The 23473-nt window shown below is 36.7% G+C and overlaps 1 protein-coding gene across 2 annotated transcripts in view; it reads left to right on the top strand.

The window, feature by feature from the left end:
- The window catches only part of PCDH9 (protocadherin 9), a gene marked incomplete at both ends in the record, with an annotated part of 688753 nt that extends 665828 nt beyond the window's left edge, over nt 1-22925 (top strand). For both annotated transcript variants that reach the window (XM_082337652.1, XM_082337651.1), the window contains one exon: nt 22552-22925. In XM_082337652.1, the coding sequence (XP_082193778.1) occupies nt 22552-22925 (374 nt within the window). The remainder of the gene's footprint in view (nt 1-22551) is intronic.
- Between the last annotated feature and the right edge of the window lie 548 nt (nt 22926-23473).

The following is a 23473-nucleotide window of genomic DNA, read 5'->3' as shown; positions in this document are numbered from 1 at the left end:
GCCACAAAGATGGTGAAGGGTTTAGAGGGGAAGCCGTACGAGGAGCGGCTGAAGTCACTTGGTCTGTTCAGCCTAGAGAAGAGGAAACTGAGGGGAGACCTCATCATGGTCTACAGGTTCCTCACAAAGGAAGGAGTAGGGGCAGGTGCTGATCTCTTCTCCCTGACGAACAATGATAGAACCCGAGGGAATGGCAAGAAGATATGCCAGGGGAGGTTTAGGTTGGATATTAGGAAAAGGTTCTTCACCCAAAGGGTAGTGGAGCATTAGAACAAGCTCCCCCAGGAGGTAGTCACAGCGCCAAGCCTGACAATATACAAGAAGCATTTGGACAATGCCCTCAGACATATGGTTTGAATTTTGGGGTTGTCCTATGCAGGGACAGGAGTTGGACTCGATGATCCTTGTGGGTCCCTTCCAGCTCAGGACATTCTATGATTCTATGATTCTAAATGCTTTGAGAGAAAGACATTCCTTCTATTAAAATACAATAGCTCATTAAGTCATCATTTTTTGTTTCTTGTCCTGGCAGTTGTCTGGTTAGCAATAATGTATGTTGCAAATATATAGTTACAAATAATCTGACCTCCTTTCATTGTTTTTTATATGAATGAGATAGATTGAATAGTACTGGCTTATGTGTCTGTTACAGAGACAGATACTGGAGGGGGACACCTAGCTTTAGTGGTGCTATAACAGTTGATATAGCTGGGGATCTGGTTTATGACTTCTGTGAGCTGTTCTGCACTGAGAAGAAAAAAAAAGTAAAAGATTTACATTCATTTTGTGATTCTTTGTTCCTATGGAAATTGAAGAGACCTTTTTTCTATGAGATGAATTTCAACTTTTCATATCTCTTGAGAATGAATTTCAGGCACTATGGAAGAACAAAAGAGAACATTCCTGGGTAGGAAGAATGCTTTCAGCCCAGACACAGAAAACATCACACACACACACACACACAGGTCTGGCTTGCTAGAGGTGTTACTAGTTTGTCATCTCTATCACAGTTGTCTAGTACTTTTTTTGAGTGATATAAGAAGACTCAAATTCGGGCCTGTTTTCTGAGATCAAACAGAGAAAAGAATGTCTATTTTGGCTTTAAACATTGGCTTCTAAATATAGTGCTGTTGTTCTTATTATTGACAAGTACTTCTTTGTATCTATTTCTCTGCGCTCTCCAAATTCTATCATCAGCCATTAGCTCTAGACAACTTGAGAGGAGATTTTTTTTATTTGCAGCAACTTTGAATGCTTGCCTTAGCTTTATGGCTGCTGCTGCTGTTAAAATATTTATATCCTTGATTTTAAATAAATAAGGCCTCTATGTTTCTCTAAATAATGGGGTTAAAAAAATCTTTCTCCCAGGGAATTCTGGATGACTGCCAATTTAGCCTTACAATAAAAAGGCACTTTCCTGCTGGAGATTTGTAAGCTCTGACTGAAATATGAGGATGATTCTTACAGTGGTTCTAAGGTAAATTAGGAGTAACTCAGCTGAAGTCAACTGGTATTGGTGTAAATGAGATCAAAATCAGCCTTTGCATATATGAAACAATAATATATTTTTCACAAGAGTCACAGTGTAACGCCAGAAATGTGTTGCATTGAATTTTTCACTAAAGATTTGAATGCTGGCAAACATTTCCCTGATAGCTGTCTTAAAAGAGGACAAACAAAATTTAAAAGGATGTATCATGTATGTATGGGCAATGAATACAAAGGATTCTTTTGTTGTTGCAGCAATTGTTTACTTGAATCATGAGACAAATGGAACAGCTCGTGACAGAAGAGAAAAACATATCCTGTGTGAATTCTATGCAGGAGAGAGGGATATCCCCTCTTTCAAAAACATCACTGTTATTGTTATGATTAATCATAGCATGTTTTACACGAACTCCATCCTTCAATGGTGCTTTGCTTCAGGGAGATGTCAAATGGCCCTCTCTGAAAAGAAATTGGTTTGTGAGTTTTACTCTCTGTTCTTCTTGGTGTCCTCATTTAACAGTCCAGAAGATCCTTAAGTACTTATAGGGTATCCATTGTCATGGTGTTAGACAGCCATAGAATCTGCAACCCACTGCATGGCCCTGTAAGGTATGGAAATTCTATTATCCTCATTTTATAGGTGAGCAGTAAAGACATGGAGGAACTAAATGACACAGCTAAGGTCACACACATTGTCTTTGATTCAGTAGATATTTTGAAAGATGTGTCTTCTTCAGCTGTAGAAGCTAAGGATCCCACATATACATCTGATCTAGGCACTTTTTGTAATTTAGTAGTCAGCAGGGAGAAGCAGACACTTTCAGGGCACAATTCATCTCATCATAAAGTAAAACCTAAAGGAGTTCAGATGAACGGCATTGTAAAAGAGCCTGTTTAAAGAATCTATATGATTAGCTGAAAGGTATTCTTCAATTACAAATGCCAGTATTTCATCAGATCATTCTTACTTCTAGTACCTTCTTTTACTAGATGAGATTTTTTGAAAGTACATGAATGCTGGACAGCATTCATACTGAAAAATCGCACCTTCTTGATAAGAATTCTTATTCTTAATGCTGCATATTCTCTCTGTAAGGAATTATAAATCCTTTTCTCTATCCTGTATTAGAAACAGTACATTGTGACTATAGTGTCTTAATACTTTATTACAGTGGAAACTTCTATTGTACATCAGCTGTCATGACTGTAGTCAGACATTAAGAAATGAAATGTAAGAGTATAAACTTTTACTAATATGCACAGTAAAAAGAAATCTTTTGTTTTTCTAGTGGAATTTTTGCTAATATAAGGAAGGGAATGTTAGGAAGGGGTCCAGTAGTCTGTTATCATAGGCTCCACGTCATCACATTTATTCTCATGACAACACTGTCTCTTAATTTGCAAAGTCATTTTATGTCTCTGTTTACCTCTGCTCTTCACCTTTTTCTCTCTCTGGTTTCATTCTCCTAAATGAAACAAGCTAAAATCTCCTAGTCTTCCCTAACAAGAAAGACTCCTATCTTTTTCCATTCTCTAGTTCTTTTGATAATATAACTTGGTCTTTACTGATGGTACTTCCTGGTTTGGTGTCAGGAGCAGATTGTGTCAGCCCTTTGCATATATTTATATCAAGGTTATTACTGCAAATACTATGTAGGATTAGTTCTGATATTGAATTGTGTGAAACCTCTCTCCAGGTCCATACTTCCCCTTTCAGCACCATCTATTCATTCCTTGAATCAGCCTACAGGTCCTATTAGCATACATTCTAGCTAAACTAGAATAAATTCCTATATAGCACTTCATCGTATGCTTTACTGAAGTCCAGAGAGATGAGATTTACTCAATTTCCTTTGCTTCTAAAAATGAAGTAATTTACTATGGCAATCTCATATTATCTACCATTCTTAAAATTGATGCGGCAGAGTATCCCATTTTTCAGTTGTCATGGTGTTATATTTTCCTTTTTAATTATGTTTAATTCCTTCAGATCAATTCTTATAGATTTGTGGTATCTTGGGCTCGCTTTTGTCTCCTCTAAGATTGGCTGTACATTTATGACAACCAAGTAAGGTGACACTCACATCAAACTTCACATATTTATAAAATGGAGAAGTATGGAGTGGGATCAGCAGAACTGCTACCTTGAACTTTTAGAGGGCAGACTTTGACCTGTTGAGGAGCCTGGTTGACAGAGTCCCTCGGGAGGCAGTCCTGAAGGGCAAAGGAGTTCGGAAAGGATGGACATTCTTCAAGAAGGAAATCTTAACAGTGCAGGAGCAGGCTGTCCCCATGTGCCTAAAGACGAGCTGGTGGGCAAAAAGACTGGCCTGGCTGAACAGAGAGCTTTGGCTGGAACTCAGGAAAAAAAGGAGAGTTTACAACCTTTGGAAGAAGGGGCAGGCAACTCAGGAGGACTACAAGGATATTGTGAGGTTATGCAGGGAGAAGATTAGAAGGGTCAAAACCCAGCTGGAACTTAATAAGGCTACTGCTGTGAAAGACAACAAAAAATATTTCTACAAATACATTAGCAACAAAAGGAGAGCTAAGGAGAATCTCCATTCTTTCTTGGATGCAGGGGGAAACATAGTGACAGAGGACAAGGAAAAGGCTGAGGTACTTAATGCCTTCTTTGCCTCAGTCTTTTAATAGTGAGACCAGTTGTTCTCGGGGATACCCAGCCCCCTGAGCTGGAAGACAGGGATGGAGAGCAAAATGAAGCCCCCATAATCCAAGGGGAACCTGCTACACTACTTAGACACATACAAGTCTATGGGGCCAGATGGGATCCACCCAGGGGCACTGAAGGAGTGCTCACCAAGCCACTTCCCATCATTTATCAGCAGTCCTGGCTAACCAGGGAGGTCCCAGTTGACTGGAGGTTAGCAAATGTGACACCCATCTACAAGAAGGGCCGGAAGGAGGATCCAGGGAACTACAGGCCTCTCAGCCTGACCACAGTGCCATGGAAGGTTATGGAGCAGATCATCCTGAGTGCCATGATATGGCACATATAGAACAACCAGGGGATCAGGCCCAGTCAGCATGGGTTTATGAAAGGCAGGTCCTGCTTGACTAACCTGATCTCCTTCTATGACAAGGTGACCCGCGTAGTGGATGAGGGGAAGGCTGTGGATGTTGTCTACCTGGACTTTAGTAAAGCCTTTGACACCGTTTCCCACAGCATTCTCCTGGAGAAACTGACTGCTCATGGCTTGGACAGGCGTATGCTTCGCTGGGTAAAAAACTGGCTGGATTGCTGGGTCCAAAGAGTTGTGGTGAATGGAGTTAAATCCAGTTGGCGGCCAGTCACAAGTGGTGTTCCCCAGGGCTCAGTACTGGGACCAGCTCTGTTTAATATCTTTATCAATGATCTGGATGAGGGGATCGAGTGCATCTTCAGTAAGTTGGCAGATGACACCAAGTTGGGCAAGAGTATTGACCTGCTGGAGGGTAGAAAGGTTCTGCAGAGCAATCTGGACAGGCTGAATTGATGCGCTGAGGCCTGTTCTATGAGGTTCAACAAGGCTAAGTGTTGGGTCCTGCACTTGGGTCACAACAACCCCATGCAATACTACAGGCTGGGGGAGGAGTGGCTGGAGAGCTGCCTGGCAGAAAAGGACTTGGGGGGGTGTTTGTCAACAGCCGGCTGAATATGAGCCAGCAGTGTGCCCAGGTGGCCAAGAAGGCCAATACCATCCTGGCTTGTATCAGGAATAGTGCGGCCAGCAGGACTAGCGAAGTGATCATCCCCCTGTACTCGGCACTGGTGAGGCCGCACCTCGAGTACTGTGTTCTGTTTTGGGCCCCTCACTACAAGAAAGACAATGAGTTGCTGGAGTATGTCCAAAGAAGGGCAACGAAGTTGGTGAAGGATCTAGAGAACAAGTCTTACGAGGAGCGGCTGAGGGAGCTGGAGTTGTTTAGCCTGGAGAAAAGGAGGCTGAGGGACACCTTATCGCTCTCTACAACTACCTGAAAGGAGGTTGTAGCGAGGTGCGGGTCGGTCTCTTCTCCCTAGTAACAAGCTATAGGACGAGAGGAAACGGCCTCAAGCTGCACCAGGGGAAGTTTAGGTTGGATATTAGGAAAAACTTCTTCCCCGAAAGGGTAGTCAGGCATTGGAACAGGCTGCCCAGGGAAGTGGTTGAGTCTCCATCCCTGGAGGTATTTAAAAGGTGTGTAGATGTGGTGCTTAGGGACATGGTTTAGTGGTGGACTTGGCAGTAATAGGTTAACGGTTGGACTCGATGATCTTAAAGATCTTTTCCAACCTAAACAATTCTATGATTCTATGAATCTAAAATTGGTTGGTGTTGAATTTGTTTTTTTCCTGTGATTTATTTTGCCTGTTTGTAGTAAATGCCTCCCCAGTAAACAGCAAGATTCAGACAAAAGCACATCAAGTATGGACAGGGAACCTTAAGTTATATGCAACAGAGTTAGCATGAAGGTCAAGCAAGTATTACTAGTTGGTGCTGTGACTGCTGCAGGCCATACTGAGGTAGGCGTTTGTGCAGACAAGTGTTGCAGTCTTACTTAATCAGCCTCATCAACAAGGAGATCTTACTACCTCCATCTTTTAGCTGTAGAATAATAGGACCCTGAGGATTTACTTAGTAAACTAACATAGACCCAGAAAATACACTATTGATGCATAACCGTTAGGACAAAGAATGTTTTTAATGTTCCTGCCTTCTGGAAAAAGAGCACTGTGGAAGAGATATGCAAGCTAGCAGTGAACAAATTACCAGGATGTTTGTGTCATTCCCACGTTCTTTGACAACACAGGTATAGTAACTGACAGACCGTAAAGTTCCTTTGAAAGTCAGACTACTGAGAAGTTGCAAAGTGATTACTTGAGACTGTGAAACAGATTAATTAACAAAGAAAAAAAAATGCAGTGCTTAATAAAAAGTTTCATATTCAAGGTGTCTGCCAGGTGTTTTCTGCTTTCAGTGCTATTTTTCTGCCCACAGCAGGGAACAACATTTTCCATTTTAATCAGTAATACTGCTAGCACTTAATGCTGAAATGGGGGACCAAATGAAACTTACAATGTAATCCATCTTTTCAAACTTTTTTGAAGGGTTTGTCATCTCACCTTGCATTCAACAAGGCCATTAGCATTAGTAGAATTTTCAGTTGACTGTTTTTCGGTTTTGTTGGCCTGGTCCACTGCCCTACAGCTACAGCTTCAGTCCCTTAATACTGCAGAAATCCATACTGCTATGGTGACAGAAATCTGCAATACTGTGAAAGTGAATGTTGTCCCTGGTATTTCTATGAAATTCCTTTTTTTTTTTTGTGTCACAGTGAAGAAAAATGGAAATTTTCTCTAGAGAAATTGTCCTGAAACTCTTCATCAGGTGCTTTGAGACCATCTGAAACTGTTGCTAGAGTGGGGGCTCTGTTCTGTCCAGATGAAAACCACTCACAAATAACAGAGCTCAGTAAAAATTAGTTACTTCAATGGCCTTAATTTTGTAAGTAAAAAAGTCAGCAGTTTGATATAGCAATTAGTTTTAAAGAAATAACTAATTGTGTAAAGGAAGGTTTCCTAATCTGTGTACACACATTAAAAGATCAAAATGATAAAGTGTTATGGCAAAGCCAAGGGTAGGACATAGCTCCAGATTCAAATGCTAAATTGAGCTATCTACAATGAGGGCATGTCCATAAGAGTTAGGTACCTTAATTTCTCTGTATGGTTAATGGAAATCTAGTCAAAACAGTCAGTATAATATAGAGAGCTGTTCAGATTCACTTTTGTACGTTTGGTTTGGTGAATTACTATGTTGTATTGACTGGACCAGTAGGATTGACAGGATCTTTGTTAATTAAAATGAGACATTAAAAAATACATGTAACTATGGTTCCCATGTAGATATATACATTGTAGATATCTGAATTTTGAATCTGAATCTGAACCTCAGTCCTATACTTGGCTTCTCTGTAGCACTTCATGACCTCAATATTTTAAGTTGCAAATATACAAGACAAAACCTTCACTTTGCATAATCGGTTCAGATGACTAGATGAACCCTAGGGCGGAATGAATCCTACCTTACTTATGACTCTGTATTTAAGTAACCTTAAATTTTATACCTAAATGAAGTACAAAAGGAAGCCCCTCACTCATTTTAAGTGAAATCTGGTAACTAAAATCAGTGATATAAATGTGTAAGAGAAGTACTTATCATCCAGGCAGCTGACAAGATGGTGCGAGGAAATAGTTTTTTGGAGAAAAAAACAGGAATACTGATGAGACCTCAGTTGAAAACATGTCAAAAAGAGAGTAGGCAGAACCATATATAGACAACTTGGAAAAAGTAGATTCTTGAGCTGAAGAACTTGTAAGGGAAGAATTGGTATGGTATACAGGGAAGCTAAATGCTAAAGGAATGACTTGTAGTTCACAAGGGAATTGATCTGTTTCTTCCAATGCATGCCTTCCTAAGTCTGGCTTCCCAGTAAAATTCATTTGGTGTTCTATAGAGACAAAAGACCCAGTTTTAGACTCAACGAAGGCAGTAGCAAAACTCCAACCTATTTTGAAGGAGAAGAGGTATGTGTCCAATGAATGTGTGGAGAAACAGCTGCCTATGTCTCTTATCCCACTGAATAAGTTGGCCTGGAATACTTCTGTTTGTCTACCAGTATTCTGGCATCTCAGATAGGTCATTGTGCTCTTAAGTGTTTGGCACTGTTTCTAAATGACTTGCTGCCTCTGAAGTTACCATTTAATAAATTAACTCACTTGATACAAGGGTAATAATCTTCTTAAATGTGACTGTTAATTCCCTCATAACTACAATTTTATAGTAGTTCCTCTTCTAAAGCTAAGTTTTTGGCACAAAGCCATGCATTACTGGCTGGGGTTTGCAGGGAAAGACTGGGTATCCTAACCAAGTGTCAGTGATCCTTTTCAGCGTTCTCCAGCTTGAATCAGTCATTGAACCCAAGCACAGGACAAAGTTATTAACAGAACAATAATTCTTAGGTGGTTTGACAAGGCATTCTATAAATGGTAATTAACATTTACACCACAGTTCCTGTCAGGGAGGTGAAACAGTGGAAATGGAAGTGAACTAAATCCGGCAACAGGAATTCTTAATTTACTTTTCATATTTTGGTAAATCAGCTTTTTTTTTTTTAATGCAAGAAGAAAAATATGTGATTTCAGGTTGTTACACTGAGTTGCTTCATAGTTTTTCAATTCTACAATAAGTTCAGTAAGCACAAATCTGTTCATCCTGCCCACTATTTTCAGAAGCTTGAATGTGATAAGCCTATAACATACCACGTTAAGTATGTGCCCAAAATTATATTATGCATTGATTTTTTTTTTAATTTTCTTTTTTTTTTAATTATTACAAGATGGAAAATAAAACCAGTAAATTAAAATATATTAAATTACTGTTTACCTTTATGTCTCAAATTGGAGTAAAAAAAAAAGTCCAGTGAACTGCCAAGTATTTGCAACTCTCATGTTATAGGAATTGCCAGATTCTTATGTGACTGGGCAAGGAATATAAGTTTCTAGCCACATTTTATAGCAATGAAATGAATTCTAAGGAGGCAAGCAGGTCTCAAATCTTGTCTTTTGGTATTGTACAAAAACAATGGTTTAAGGAAAGTGAAACAACAGTTTTTCTTGGCATGCTCCTGCCCAAAGATTGCTTTACACATGAACTAAATTTCCCAAACTTCTGATGATTTTTTTTTATTACTTGAGAAACCAAGTTGTGTACAATCATAAAGGAGAATGTAAAGACCCAGTTACATGTATAAGTGTTCATGATCTGTGCTCATAGTAACAATTCTTCCTTCAGCATCTCTCTCAGTCCATTTTAATCCATTTAAAAATCAATAATATTTGTTAGTATTTGTTTGCTTAAAAAAGTTCAGGCACCTGGAGATGCCATCTAGGATATTCATCTAAATGTGTTAGTGGAGACCTACATATGTGCATTTTGTGCACTAATTTCAGACAATCTTTTTACTATGTGCTTAGATTTGGATGCAACCTAAAGTGGCCTACTTTCTACCTTCTCTTGCATGGATAAATATGATACAGTAAAAAACAGGCGTAAGAGGTGTGGGAGGCTTGGTTTGCTGAGATTTTTCATTAAATGGAAAGAAGACAAAAGAAACTTTTCAGCCTTCATTAGATGTGAGTTCACTATTCATGTGAAATATGATTTGATTTCCTCTTTAGAAGCACAAAGATTTTTTTCTTCAGACTTCCAGGTAAGATTTGAAAGCCTGGAAGTATAGCTTTTATCAAGGATTACAATAGGACTGTGTGACTAACAAAAATTGTTTGGAAAATAGTGTATACAGACATTGCTTCTGTATTAATTTTCCATATATTGAATGTAATGACTAAATGCAGCAGAGATTAATTTTCAAGCACGGTTTAATAAAATGTAAGTAAGTGTTTTGACTCAGGAACATTTTTTTAATGGGAGTTTCACTGTAAGCTATATAAGCTTATGGGTATCTTTTCTGAAAAAAATGATGTAAATTAACATAGTTTTTAAAGAAAATGAAGGAACTGTAACATGGATGTAGCTCAGACATAATGAAGGAAAGCACTTTCTAGTATTCTCTGTATAATATGCCTGCAGTTCTGACAACTCAACTGGCACTGAACTGAATTTTACAAAATGAACTAAATGAGATGCCATTATACAAGCAGAATTAGGAAATGGTTCTTTCATCTCTGGATTAGTTTAATAGCATCTCTGACATCTGTGTCCTGTGAAATTTATCAAGCATCCATTTTTGTGTAGAATGGAAGACAAAATCAACAATATAATCAAACTTACTAGGCACCTGATTTAAGCACTTTCTTGTGTTACATACTTCAGTTATTCACATTCATGTAGCTTAAGTTAGGAGAATGAGTTCCCAGATTTAGGTCCTAAATTCTGCATTTATTTATAAATATTATATTTATTTATTTAATTAATTATTTATATATAATATATTTATTTATATTTATTTATAAGATTTAGGTCCTAATTCTGCAAAGAGAAATGTCCTTCAAAAGGTCTCTTCAGTCAAGCTACTTATTTACATAATAGCACTTACAGATAAGGCATCTGGCACAAATTTGCAACAAATTCAGTTTAACCTAGATTTGATTTTAGTCCGAATTGTACTGAAGGAAAATAGGAAAATATGAAGGTGACAAGAAACATACATTAGTAATAGGGCTTCATAAAAAAGATGCATTTCAACTTAAATTTAATGTTTGTTTAGGCAGCTGTAATTAACCTAATTACAGAATAAGTTTCATATTTCTGTGCAAAAATAGTTTTAATCATATTTCTTAATTAACATTGCATTCTTAAACACCATAGCATATGTCTGCGTTTTTGTTTTTCTCTTAAATGAATTGCTGTCTGGAATATAAGATTTGTAGCTGTTTGATATTGTTGGTTTTTTTGGTGTTTTTTTTTTTTTCATTTTTCATTTATTCCTTGAAGTAGGCAATTGGTTTTTCTTCTTTTTTTTATTCAAAAATCATGGGAAAAATATTTGCTTTGGCACTTGCTGCTGTACAGAGGTTAATCTAGTGGTAAGAAAATAATACTTAGGAAATAGGACTGAATGTTTAAAAACACAACTAAGTGATAGAATTTGAAATGAAGTTACAGTGATTGTTCCTGTGGCAGATTTATGTTATAAATTTGCTAAAGGTCACGAAGTTAATAACTTGGAACTGTTCTTCCCAGGATTAAAACCCAGACTTGTTACTTTTGGAGAGAAACAAACTGACAACTCCAGCCAGGAATGCCTCGTAAAACTGGTTTGTTTGATTTGAGAAAAAGTGAAACTTATAGAAATGCAGAAATCTGGGACCAAATTCCTGGAAGTCTGGAAAGGTTGTAGGACAGTGAAGTAAGTTATATGCTTATGGTAAAATAACCTTTTCCATACAAGTTATTTTTAATGAAGAATGCTACTATTTGTGATTAAATAAGATGATAATTCTTGCTGTGGTCCCTATCCTGGTTTCCTTTCATACATTTCTGTGGTGGATAATAAGAGTAGTAAGCTTATGTTTTGGAGACTCTGTAGTCCTCCAGTCTTTTTCATCAAGTTCTGTTGGACACTCAGCCTACTGCTATTTCTAGAACTTGCTTGAAAGAGCAAAGTTTTATTCAAATTTAAACATGTAGTGTCCTTTTAAAGAAAAAGTTACATTTTATTACAATACCACGTATAAAAATATTCTTGCAATGGGATAAAGAAACCCTTGTTCTTAAGCTATCAAGTATATATTAAACTAATGACTGAATATTGTTATTAGTTATATTTCAAGATTACAGGAAAATTGGCAATACTTGGGGCTTACAAGAGAACTGGAGAAATTTGGGGAGAATTACTGAATGACTCATCAAAGAATATCAATATAAACTAACAAAACTACTAAAATTTAATACATGGTTTGGGTTTCATTAACTCTATGTACGGGCTGAGAATAACCTGGAGATAAGTACAGTAAATAAAGCCATATGTGTCTCTGTTTGAATATAAAGTTTTTCCCTAATTTAAAACTCAAATATATTTGTGGTACAGTAAATAGCTTATAAAGATGTGTTTCTTAATGTGGCCTATAAATTTAATAATTTGCACTTTTTTGCAAATTTATATTTTCCAAACTTTTAATTGTATGATCTGTCCTACTTTTAAGACTTCATGAAACCTCAACAATCATAGTCTTCTCTCTCTTATAAATAACAGCATTTCAGGGTCTTCCACCTATTTCAAAGTATGGAGAACTAGAATAATTTTGAAGTATTAATTTTCTGAAAGATAACTTGACTATAGCAGGCTCCCTCCAGTAACTCTCTTCCAGGTTTCACAGAATCTTCCTTCCTGAGTATGCTTGAGATGCACTATCATTTGGGTATTTGGGGTAGTGTAGCTGTCTGCTGGTTTATTCACTGGCTGCTGGAATCATTTTGCTTATAATGGAAAAACTTTATTCAAGCGCATTTTCAAGAGATCAGAGTGAATTAATCTATCATCTTCTGGAATGTTAATAAAGATCTAGACTCATCACATCCATTTTAAATACATAGAGCTCAATGTAATTGACATCCATGGATTCCTTTTTTATCAATAGACAGAAACTCACACTTCCAGAAAGTGAGTCAGGTCTTCAGAGACCTGAATCACTTTGTGCAAATACTTCTCTCTCCATTGATAACAGGAGGTTAGAATGACTGCATACTCAACTTGAGCACAGCAATTAAGTTTCTCATTTTGTGAGTGATTCCATTCACTTCAATATACATCACTATTCATTCCATTCTGCTGCTAAATGAAGATAACAGACTTAGATGGATAGATAGAATATATATACACAACATGCATAAAAGTAAAAATATAGAAAATATATGTGATATATGTACAAATCAAATATATTATACATAAGTTTGTACAGATAGCACGATTCATCATATATATGTATATGATGATGATGAATTGTGCTTTTATTCAGTTATGGATTAGTAAAGCCAATATCCTTACTTCGATAAAACCACAAGGTGTCATGCCTGCCCTCAGGGCATGATCTGTATTTATCACAAGTCAGAAGATCAGGCTTTTACTGTAAATTAGAGAGCGATTGGTAAAAACAACTCTTTAATTAAGACTTCTTTTAAAAATCATAAAAATAAAATGAAACTCAAGTTGACTGTTTTGGGTTTTTTTTCTGCTGTACATGAGTTAATGGTCAGGCATACAGCAGCTACATTAAAAGTTTACCAAACTGCACAGTGTTGAAATAAATATTGTTCAGCTCAGTTTCACAGCATTCTGCCAGACTTTCTCATTTTGAATAATACCTTTTTTTCAGATTGAATCCTACCTTTTCTCACATGCAATTTGTAGAAATTACTCACCAAAATTTGATTTTTGATAAACAGTTGACAGAATCTTCCAGATTGAGACTTAAGTTGTTTCTGACTGACAGCAGGTTCATGTTAGGGGCATATTAATAGATCAGAAAATATGACCATGTCAAAAGTAGTGCTGTCTCAGCAGGTTGCCTGTAAATCAATTCAACAAAATATTTTGATCAAAGACCATAAATATTTAGGTGTGAGAGAAAAAAATGTAGTAAATGATTGTGACCGTGGGATGCTTTATAAATATTTTATTACCACCATCCATCATCACCTTTTGGGAATAAAGACTTTTTTAGGTAGCAAAATGAAAAGATACATAAGAAAAAAAGATTTGTGCTGAAAATGAATATTTTCAAATATTCATTCAAATATTCCAAATACTTGAACACTGACTGTGCTTTGGTCTCATTAAGTGATCCAATCAAATTTAGAAGGTTCATTTGAATCATCTGTGGAATTTTGATTTGTTAGATTTTCCTGTTAAAATTAAATGTATGGCAGGAAAAAAATGCTAATTTTGAGGAAATAAGATTAGATGAGGCAGCATTCTTTATAGGAGTAGCTTCAGTGGACAAGAAGATGGATGAGTTCCATGCCATACTGAAGATGGGTGCAAGTTTATAAAGATATGCTGTTTGCTCTTTTTGTGCCATAAAGTCTGTCTAAATAGCAATATCTTCTCAGGGAGAGAATCTGCTGTTCTGGCTGTCCATGTATTATTGTATTTGGACTATCTCCATTTTCAAATGTTGACTTTTCATCTGTGACCAAAGAATGAAATCTGTATGAGAGATGCGTAAAACATTTAATCTTTATTTATTTGTTAACAAAAGGGTTTTTTTGCCAAATCCTGTTTGCACTTCTTTTTTCTCTTGCTCTTCCTGGAAGATAACTGTCTGCATCCACAATGTGACACTTAAGCTGAGAATACAAATTGAAGTCATTTGTCGGATTTTGTTTGTTTGTTTGTTTTTTAATGACAGAATGCATTAAACGAGAATAACAATTCCCAGATATTATTTTGTATCTTCTGTATCTCTAAAGGATATGCCACAATTGGCTACATTCGTCAGTGAAAGTTTATACAGAATACAGTTTTATGTTAATATTTGCTGATACATCATAGATTTTTAAGACCAGAAAGAACCACTAGATTATCTACTGAACCTACTTTTTTACTATAAGGTATAAAGTTTCACTCAGTTAAATTCTGGAAAAAAAAAAAAAAAAAAAAAAGCAGCATAGAGATCTGAACATAGAAAATGTACAATCCATGATAAGTAAGAGAGCTGGGTTTTTATGACCACTAAAAAGCACTGTATCATCCAGGTTTGAGCTGCTCAGTGGGCAGCTCAGCATGACTCCAGATCATGACTGCTTTGGAACACCTTCCTACATCCTTGATTGCATGTACCATGCCCTTTTTATTTCAGGGTGTTGTAACTTTCCTGCAGAATGGCCACAAGTCTAACATTAGTTGATTCATCTATCTATTCATAAAGACTGGACAACACTAAGCAAACTACCCCTAGTACCTCACAAGCTCAGCTGTCGCATAAGGTGTATTCAGTAGAGATTAGGAAATGGGCTGCTTGCTATCTTCTATGGACAACTGAGGGCTAGAATTTGCTTAAATTTCTGACTTTTCAAGCAACCAAGAGGAACTAGCACTAGGCTATAAAAATTTATTTCTTACTCTGAGATGTCACTAAGAGTTAAGTCCCAAATAATTCAGTATTAAATAATTTCTGTTATAAAACAAAACAAAACAAAACAAAACAAAAAACAGATCTAAACTAGAAATGTAGTAACATGCAGCTGAACTAATTTCAAGGATGTGTTTAGATGGCAGGGGCAGAGAGGTGTAAATGTGGCCTGCCTATAGACTGAACTTTCCATTTCCAAACAAGCTGGCTTGGAAGACTTCATGGGATTATTATGTGCTTTCTCTAAGTGTGTTTGCTTAGGCATAGCAACATGCAAACTTAGTCTTGTGGCACCTGCTCTGCATCTAGCTAGACAGTAGATAAAGCAGCCTATTTGTTCCTACCTGCAGAAATAGGCCACAAAATTCCTTCCAAGGAATGTGTAGGTAAGCAGGTCTAGGAAAGCAAAGGCTTTATTCTCAAAAGTGTTGTAAAGTAAATTCCATTTCTTGGAAGGTGTCAACTCTTGCAGGTGTCTTGACTTGGAAAATGCAAGGAACTAAAAATTTGTCTAGGCTGCCAGTGCTTCAAAGTGTGGTTTCTATGGTACATGACTATTTCCTGAACACGCATACATGGAAATGCATACAGATTTATATAAATGTATGCCACTGAAGAAAAATAATTGGAAATGGGCACAGAAAGTTTGGCCAGATAAAAATAACATATTAACAACAGAGCCATTACTGATGGAGGTGTAGCTTGTAAATGGTAATGGTATTAAACTTCTAGGAAGGACAGCAGAAAAAAACCCAACCAAGCAGTCTAAGTAACACTCCTTTTCATTGTAGCTGTTGCACTGGAGCAGCTACAGGTGACAGGAACTCGAGACAAGAAATACAGAATACTTTCTAATAGTGATCATGATGTTAACAGACACCTTTTCTACAGTAAATTAGTAACTTCAGCATTCTCTAGGTGTGTAAGAAATCATAGTATAGTCTCCCTCTCTGCAGGAGGGATTACAGAACTGTTTCTCATTTATCAAAAGAGCTCTTGCTACCAAGATAAAGGTTGATTCTTGCACATCTATAAGAGAGAAGGTCTAGAATCTATCAGGAAGAAAAGGGAACTGGAGCTGAACCTTCCAGAAATGTTCTAACCGCAAGTGGCCTCTGCACAATGTTTGAAACAAAAGGCAGGTGCCCTTTCTGTAATCAGCCTATGGGTATAAACTGGAGGGGGGGGGGGGGGGGCGCTGGAAACAGCCTTCTGCACTGCTATATTGTTCAAAGCTACAACATATGATGGCATATGATGTTAAAAAGCCAACCACATTGAGATATTCAAGGTATGAAGGGAAGGGAACACTTACTTTCTTAACTCTAAAAAGATGTAGGCATGAAGCAATCAGAAAACTGAGGCAATTCTGTGTAGAAACAGAATTTCAAGTAGCTGAATAATCTTGCCTTTCAAAATGTAGCTGCCCATGGAATCAGTCACGCATTATTTTTGACATTGTAGTTTGGATCTTAGACACTGACATTTCTGTGGAACCCGTCTGGATCACTTGAGTACTTCACAGAATTGTGTAGAAAATTTTATTCTGCCAGGCTTTCCTGTCTTTTCAGAAAATACTTCAGTTAGTTACTGAATTTCTGTATTCTGGGCAGCACCTCCCACACACACTTACCACCTGGCTTCCTGTCCCTCCTATTCTTGTGCTAATTAAGGATTCTGGCAGCTTATCCCTGCTAAGTAATGCTATAAGGTATAAGCTAACCTTACAGTGTTATTTAGTTCAGTAGTGATGAAAAAGAAGCTTGGGCCAAGACAGGGAACAGGAACAAGCAGGGGTTTCTTGATCTGTACATGAGTACAGAGGATGCAACACCACGAAGGGGAGAGAGAAGCAGCAGGTTACAAGGTGGTGGTGATAAGTCTACCAAAACTGGTAGCAGCAATGGTAGGAGTCCAGGGACCTTGGAACAGGGTGATTTGGGGACAAAATGTGATTTTATCAGCACTGACTGTGCCAGGTGGAATGACCATGCAACAAAACACTAAAAATATATTTTTAGTAGTCACTGAAGAATCTTGCTGTTAATTAATAATACCAAGAAAACACATCCAGCAGAGCATGTATGTGACTTTGTAGTCTTGGATTATTTATTTTTTTTAACAAACTAGAAATAAAGAACAGTCCCATTTATTTGGCTGATATTTAAGAGAAAAAAAAAAAAGTCAAAAGAATCTTTTTCATAATAAACTGTTTTCCAATTTTTACATTTATTATATACAGTAGTTGCAAAACCTCTATAAAATGTAATAATGTCATTTCAATTCCAATATATGTGGGGAGGCTGTAAAAACATGTGGTCTCAGAAAGGGTCTTTTAGTAAAGTAACCCATGAAAGCTTAACAAAGCTTTCTATATTAGAGGTTAAGTAGAGCTGAAAATGTTGTTGCTGTTGTTTTCTTTTTTCTTTTTAAGATGCAATATGAAAAGTTAAATAAATATGATTGTCTGAAACACAACTATGGCCATATTCAAATCCACTATACTTAATGTTAGTACCCTCGGGCAAAGAGCACCCGTTCATTTTTTTAAGGACAAAAAGTCTCACTGAGTGGAACTTATCTTGTGGTCTTGACTGTTTCAGAATTGAAGAATGAATATTCTGGCTTTAAGCAGGAGAGTTTTAAAGAAGCAGGTTGAAAAACAGCTGGTCAACACTCCAGAAGCTAGTTGCTAATTGCAGCAGTAAGTTAATCAATGAAACAGCAGTTTAGCTTCTGGGTATAATAAAAAGAGATAAAAGACCACACAGAAATTCCAACATGAGGATATGACCAGCTCTTGAGTGGCATACATTATTTTCCTTCTTACACCTGTCTGCTTTTGAGTAGGCAAGTCATGCATCTGCTTGACAGCTATTAACAGAATAAAATAACAACAAAAAAGCTTTTTTGGGTAAGATCTGATATAAATATTTACAAAGACAATTTAAGGGAGTGTTTGTTATGCACTTTTGTGTTTGCTTTCAAAACATTTAACTCCAAAGACAGATGGCTTGTACAGTTTTATCAGCACTTGTGTCATTATATATTCAAGCAGCCAAGACTGATAACCAGCCTCATGTATTACGGATTGTTCAGAGAACAAATACTTTGAAAAAAACCGCCACGTATCAATAAAGTACTTCAGTGTGGAAAAACTTGATACAGAAATTTCAGTGACATTTTTATGAAGAGAAAGGAAACAAATTAATGCAATTATAAAATTAAAGCAGCAGGAACATGTTTTTAAGTGGTGTCATTGTATGTGGTAATGAAACAACTTCAGAAAATTGGGTGAAAGCTATTGTTCAGCAGTGGTAGAGGAAAAAGATAATTACCATTAAGTCAACATTATGCTTTCTTAATACAAAGTAGTCAACTCTTCAGTGCAAGCTACCCCCAGAAGATCTCTCTCCCATCATACTGCTCATGATCATTTCACTTTATGCTACTGAATAGCAACCTGAATAATAAGGAGTCTTAGAAAAGAATAAACTGTCTATACTTGAGAACATAATTACACAAAACAGATGCTAAAAAAACACATATTGTTGAAAGATTGTCTTTTTTTTTCTTTTTTGTAAGTGAGGTCCTTTTTTTCCCAAATCCATTTTTCATCTTTTTCCTGTATCTCACAGCAGGACATTAATAGAGTTCCCTAAATCATGATCATCACCATTATTAGCAATAATATTTACAAAAACATTATGCTTGTATGTAAGGGCCTTAGCTGGAGATCAGGTGTGACAGGCACTACACACATTATGAATGCAGCTGGCTTTTTCCTGAATCAGTAAGCATGATCATTCCTTGTAGCAGCTCAACAGTAAAATATATTATTTTAACAATCTGCAGTTCTAAAAAAAAAAATAAAATACGTTGTGGATTACTTTTTTCTCTTGTGATGGCTTAAACCAAAAGTGATTAAAATAATAATTGTTAATTATATATTAGATAAAGTCTTTTTAAGTTTTGTAAACTTAAACCTCACAATATTTTAATACGGCAAGTAAATCTTCCCTGTATTTTACAGACTGGATAGCATGAGTCAGAGTATTTGAAAATATGCATACTCACTTGAGTAGGAGTCTGAACCTGTTCTTAAGTCTGGACATGCATTTTATTCATAGATTTTTACATACAGGCATATGCAGAGGTGTATGCAGATTTACAACATACCTGACAGCTATTCGAACAGTTATACAGCTAAAAGAAGTGTCCTGTGGGGGTTTCCCTGGGATTCCCAGTCATCCCCTAAAAGGAAAAGGCCTCAGTCTGTCTACAACTGTCACTTGGTGTGAACTACATCCATACAAAAGTTGTAGCTGTCCCACTACAGAAGCTGCCATGGTCTTGCCTTTGGTTGAAATATCTGAATAGGGAAGGTTAACTGGAGGAGGACTTGCACACAATAAATAATTTTTGAAGTCTAACTAGGACGGTGGTCTTTTGTTAAACAAAAAAAACCCAAGGAGCTGCTCCTCCTGAACAGGCAATCATCTTGGCATTGTTACCCATTCCTGTCTGCTTCTCACAGTAACAGCTATCTAAATATTCCATTGCTCTCCAGAAAGTTTATCAACTTAAAGATGGCTGAAGCGAAGGATATTTATAATCCATTCTGAGTTGGACAGCATTAACTGCCTAGAACTGTTACTAAAGAAAGCAAAACACATTAAGTAAATCTTCCAAAGAGTTTGACATGTACCTTATACGGCCATGTGTATATTTAGTCCTAAGTAAAACCAGCTTATTACTCATTTAACTTTTAAATGGAAACAAATGTCTTATCTTGAAATTTATTTAACTAAACAGGAAAAGTAACTTATCCCCTTCAGAATTATAGTACTGAAGGCTCACCTGTTAACCTTTTATTCCACTGTAGGTTGGAAGCGCAGAGTGCATGCAGTATATTTCTTGAAATGTATCATTCTGTGGTGAAGGGTTTTCTTTGTGTTTTGAAAGTTTTAATCCCTGCCAAAACTTTCCTCCTTGGTCAGCAAGATAGGATTGTACTGTGAGAATAGGCAGGTTGAAAATAGTTCTGCCACTTCTCACTTTCTTCCTCTGAAAATGAGAAAAACTAATTAAAATTAAATTTCTGTTGTCATAAAAAAAATAAAATCAGCTTTTAACCTACAGGTTAACCTTTGGAAATGTTAACAATATACCATGAGTATTTCCTTTACTTATTCTTGCTTTTTTTTTGTACTAAGTACCTGCCTCAGTTTGATTATAACTTCATACTAGAGGATTCAAAGGGCTTTATAGAAAAAATAATCTCTCTCTTCCAGGGAATTGTCACAGTTCTCATTTTAGTATCAAGGTTTTTGGTTCTCATTGAAATCTCTGCTAAGCTCCTACTTTACAGTTGCTTTTTCTTTTTTTTTCCTAATGGTTCTGGCTTAATTGTTTCACCTTGTATTGACTTAAATGGAAAGTAGCATCGATTCTATACATTTTTCATGTTCCAGTTGTCAGCAATAGGACACTTTCTTACATGGAGAATGCAGAAGCAACTTTTATTATGATTTATTATATTCAGTCACATCAACAGTGTACTGGATATTCTAGAGATATTCAAAAAGAGGAGTGACTCAGAGATAAGAAGATTAACTAATTGCATTGTGACATGTAGAAATATACCTGACTGCATTTTCTATATATGTGTGTAAAAGCAGTGTGTTGATAATCTGTGGAACTTTCTACCATAAGTTGTTATGTGCTAGTTAAAAAAGAGAACAAAAACCAAACAAACAAACAAACAAAAAAATGGGAAAGAACAGCAATTTCCGTAAAATTAACTGGGATAATTCCAGTATTCAAAAAAAGATCTGTTACTGAGGTTAATTTATTGTATATTAATGTAGTACAAGAGAATGAAGTATTCTTTGGCATCATAACACAGAAATCTTTGTTAGTGTCCTCACTTATCATTTTGAGTCTCAATTATACTATTATAAAGATACACTTTTTTTGCTGAGACAGTACTGACATTTTTCTTCTGATTAGTACTGCTTTTTAAGATGCTTCATAACTTCACTATTCATGCCTACCTGTTAAGGTTTTTTCTCAAAAATCAATCTATAATTTCCTTCCTGTCACTGGGCTGTTTAATCAAGGAAAAATGTCTCCTTAACTCTTTGAATGTGTACAGCACTAGCCAGCTGATTTACTCTGAAGTCAAGAAAAGACATTTCAAGATTCTTGCTCAAAATCACAATACGGTTAACAAAGAATCATGACAAAGCATATCACAGATATTGAGAAATATCTAACAGAGAGACACAAAGTAATTTCTCTGCCTTTTTCCTGGCTTGCCCTTCTTCATACATCCAGTCTGATCAGATGAGCAAATTCAGCCATTTAGAAATGCAGTAAAGACTGAGAGGAATTTAGTGCTGCTGAAGACATGGGTGACCTCTCTGCTTGATTTCAAGATGCCTGTAGCTGGCCAGCTGTGTCCCCAGTAGTGTGTGAAAAATGCTGTGGATATTTAATATGCATAGTACTTCAGCAGCCTTCATTTCTGCCTCCTGTGGTCTCATATTCCTGACTTACAAAGAATTATGAGAACAGTTCTTTATCAAGAGCAAGATTTACATGAGCTTTCTTTTTTTTTATTTACCCCTTGATTTTTATGGTTGCATAGCAGCTATCTGAGACGTGTTTAATGGTCAGAAGAATTACAGATTTTATTCTCTTTACTGTTGCAATGTTTTGAAGTGTTTCATGGTTTCATATTAAATCCAGCAATGTTTAACTTCTCTCTTACTTGTCAGGAGTGTGCATCAGAGTTTTATGCACTGGGTAGATGTCTAGAACTATGCACCAACCCAAGTCTGTAAAATAGTAGACATCATTAGAATAATCTTGCATACAGAGCATTCCTTTGGGTAAGCCCATTTTTAGATAGCATAGATGTTTCTCAGTTTGCGGTAGGCTGTTAGTTCACCAAGGAAGGCTCTGCAGCAGTAAAGTGAGTTGAAAGCAGAAGACAATACACCTAAACTGTAGGCCTTTACAAACAGCATTAATTCTCACTCAGAATCTGCAAGGGTATGTTTACTTCCTCGGACATTTTCACCTACCTAGCACTATTTTCTTAGTGTGACTGAAAAAGGGAGTTAAGTTTATTCATAGTAGGATCTGAGACTGATAACTTAGGGCTAATTGAACAGTATTTCCACTTTTGGAAACTACATAGGTAGCATATATAGAGAGTATATGCTCTACAAAGTGACTATGCTCTAACAGAATGAAAATGTGTCTAGGATTTACCAGCACAATATTTTGTTGCAGAATCATTGTTAATTTTCTCATGAGGTATATGTATAAATGTAATGCCAAATATCACGATCTAATATTATGTCTTCTTTTTTCTCTCTCCCCCTTTCTTCTTTCTGTTTGCTTTTCTTCTACAGATGGGCCTCTTGGGCCACGAGGATTAGCTGAAGCTACAGAGATGTGTACTCAAGAATGCCTGGTTTTGGGTCACTCAGACAACTGTTGGATGCCTCCCAGCTTGGGCCCATACCAACAGCCAAAGTCTCCTCTCTCCACCTTTGCACCTCAGAAAGAATGGGTTAAGAAGGACAAACTAGTTAATGGACACACATTGACCAGGACCTGGAAAGAAGATAGCAACAGAAACCAGTTCAGTGACCGAAAGCAGTATGGTTCCAGTGAGGGCCATTTCAACACTGGCAACCACATGACTGACATTCCTCTGGCCAACTTGAAGTCTTATAAACAGGCCTCAGGAGCTGTTGAGAGTCCAAAGGAGCACCAGCTATAAGAAATGGTTACTTTGGACCAATGACTTTAGCCTACTTAGACTTGCTAATACTGTGTGTGTGTCAGAGCTTTATGTACTGCGTAGACCTCTAGAACTATGCTTCACCTAGCAGAGATATGCATATCTTTATGTTAGCACCGTGGAAGGTATGATGTCCTGCAACATGAAAGAGTGTTTCTACTAGTTGTGTGGTTTCGTTAAATAGACATAATTAAAATCTGCAGAGATCTCTCCAGTTTGCAAAGATCCTTTTTATGTTTGTTTGTTTTTTGACCCTGGACTGCTGCTATGAACAACAGAAGATGCATTTGGAGAGTGAGAGAGCGAGAAAGTTCAGTGGATTGCAATGATTGAAAAGCATATCCAGTTAGAAAATTGTGCTTTTGTTGTCATTGATCTATGCTGGGACCATTATACTTGAGATCATATTGCAAACAAAACAACTGAAACTGTAAACACTAAACCTATTGTGCTATTAACAATGTTAGTGGACACTTATAAGTCGATCAGTGTTCAAATACTTGTAAATAGAAACAATTATTACTTAC

The sequence above is a fragment of the Platalea leucorodia genome, assembly GCF_965183815.1.
Source record: "Platalea leucorodia genome assembly, chromosome: 2".
Lineage (NCBI taxonomy): Eukaryota > Metazoa > Chordata > Aves > Pelecaniformes > Threskiornithidae > Platalea > Platalea leucorodia.
Note: the sequence above shows the minus strand (reverse complement) of the source record. Positions and strands in the feature narration are given on the sequence as shown.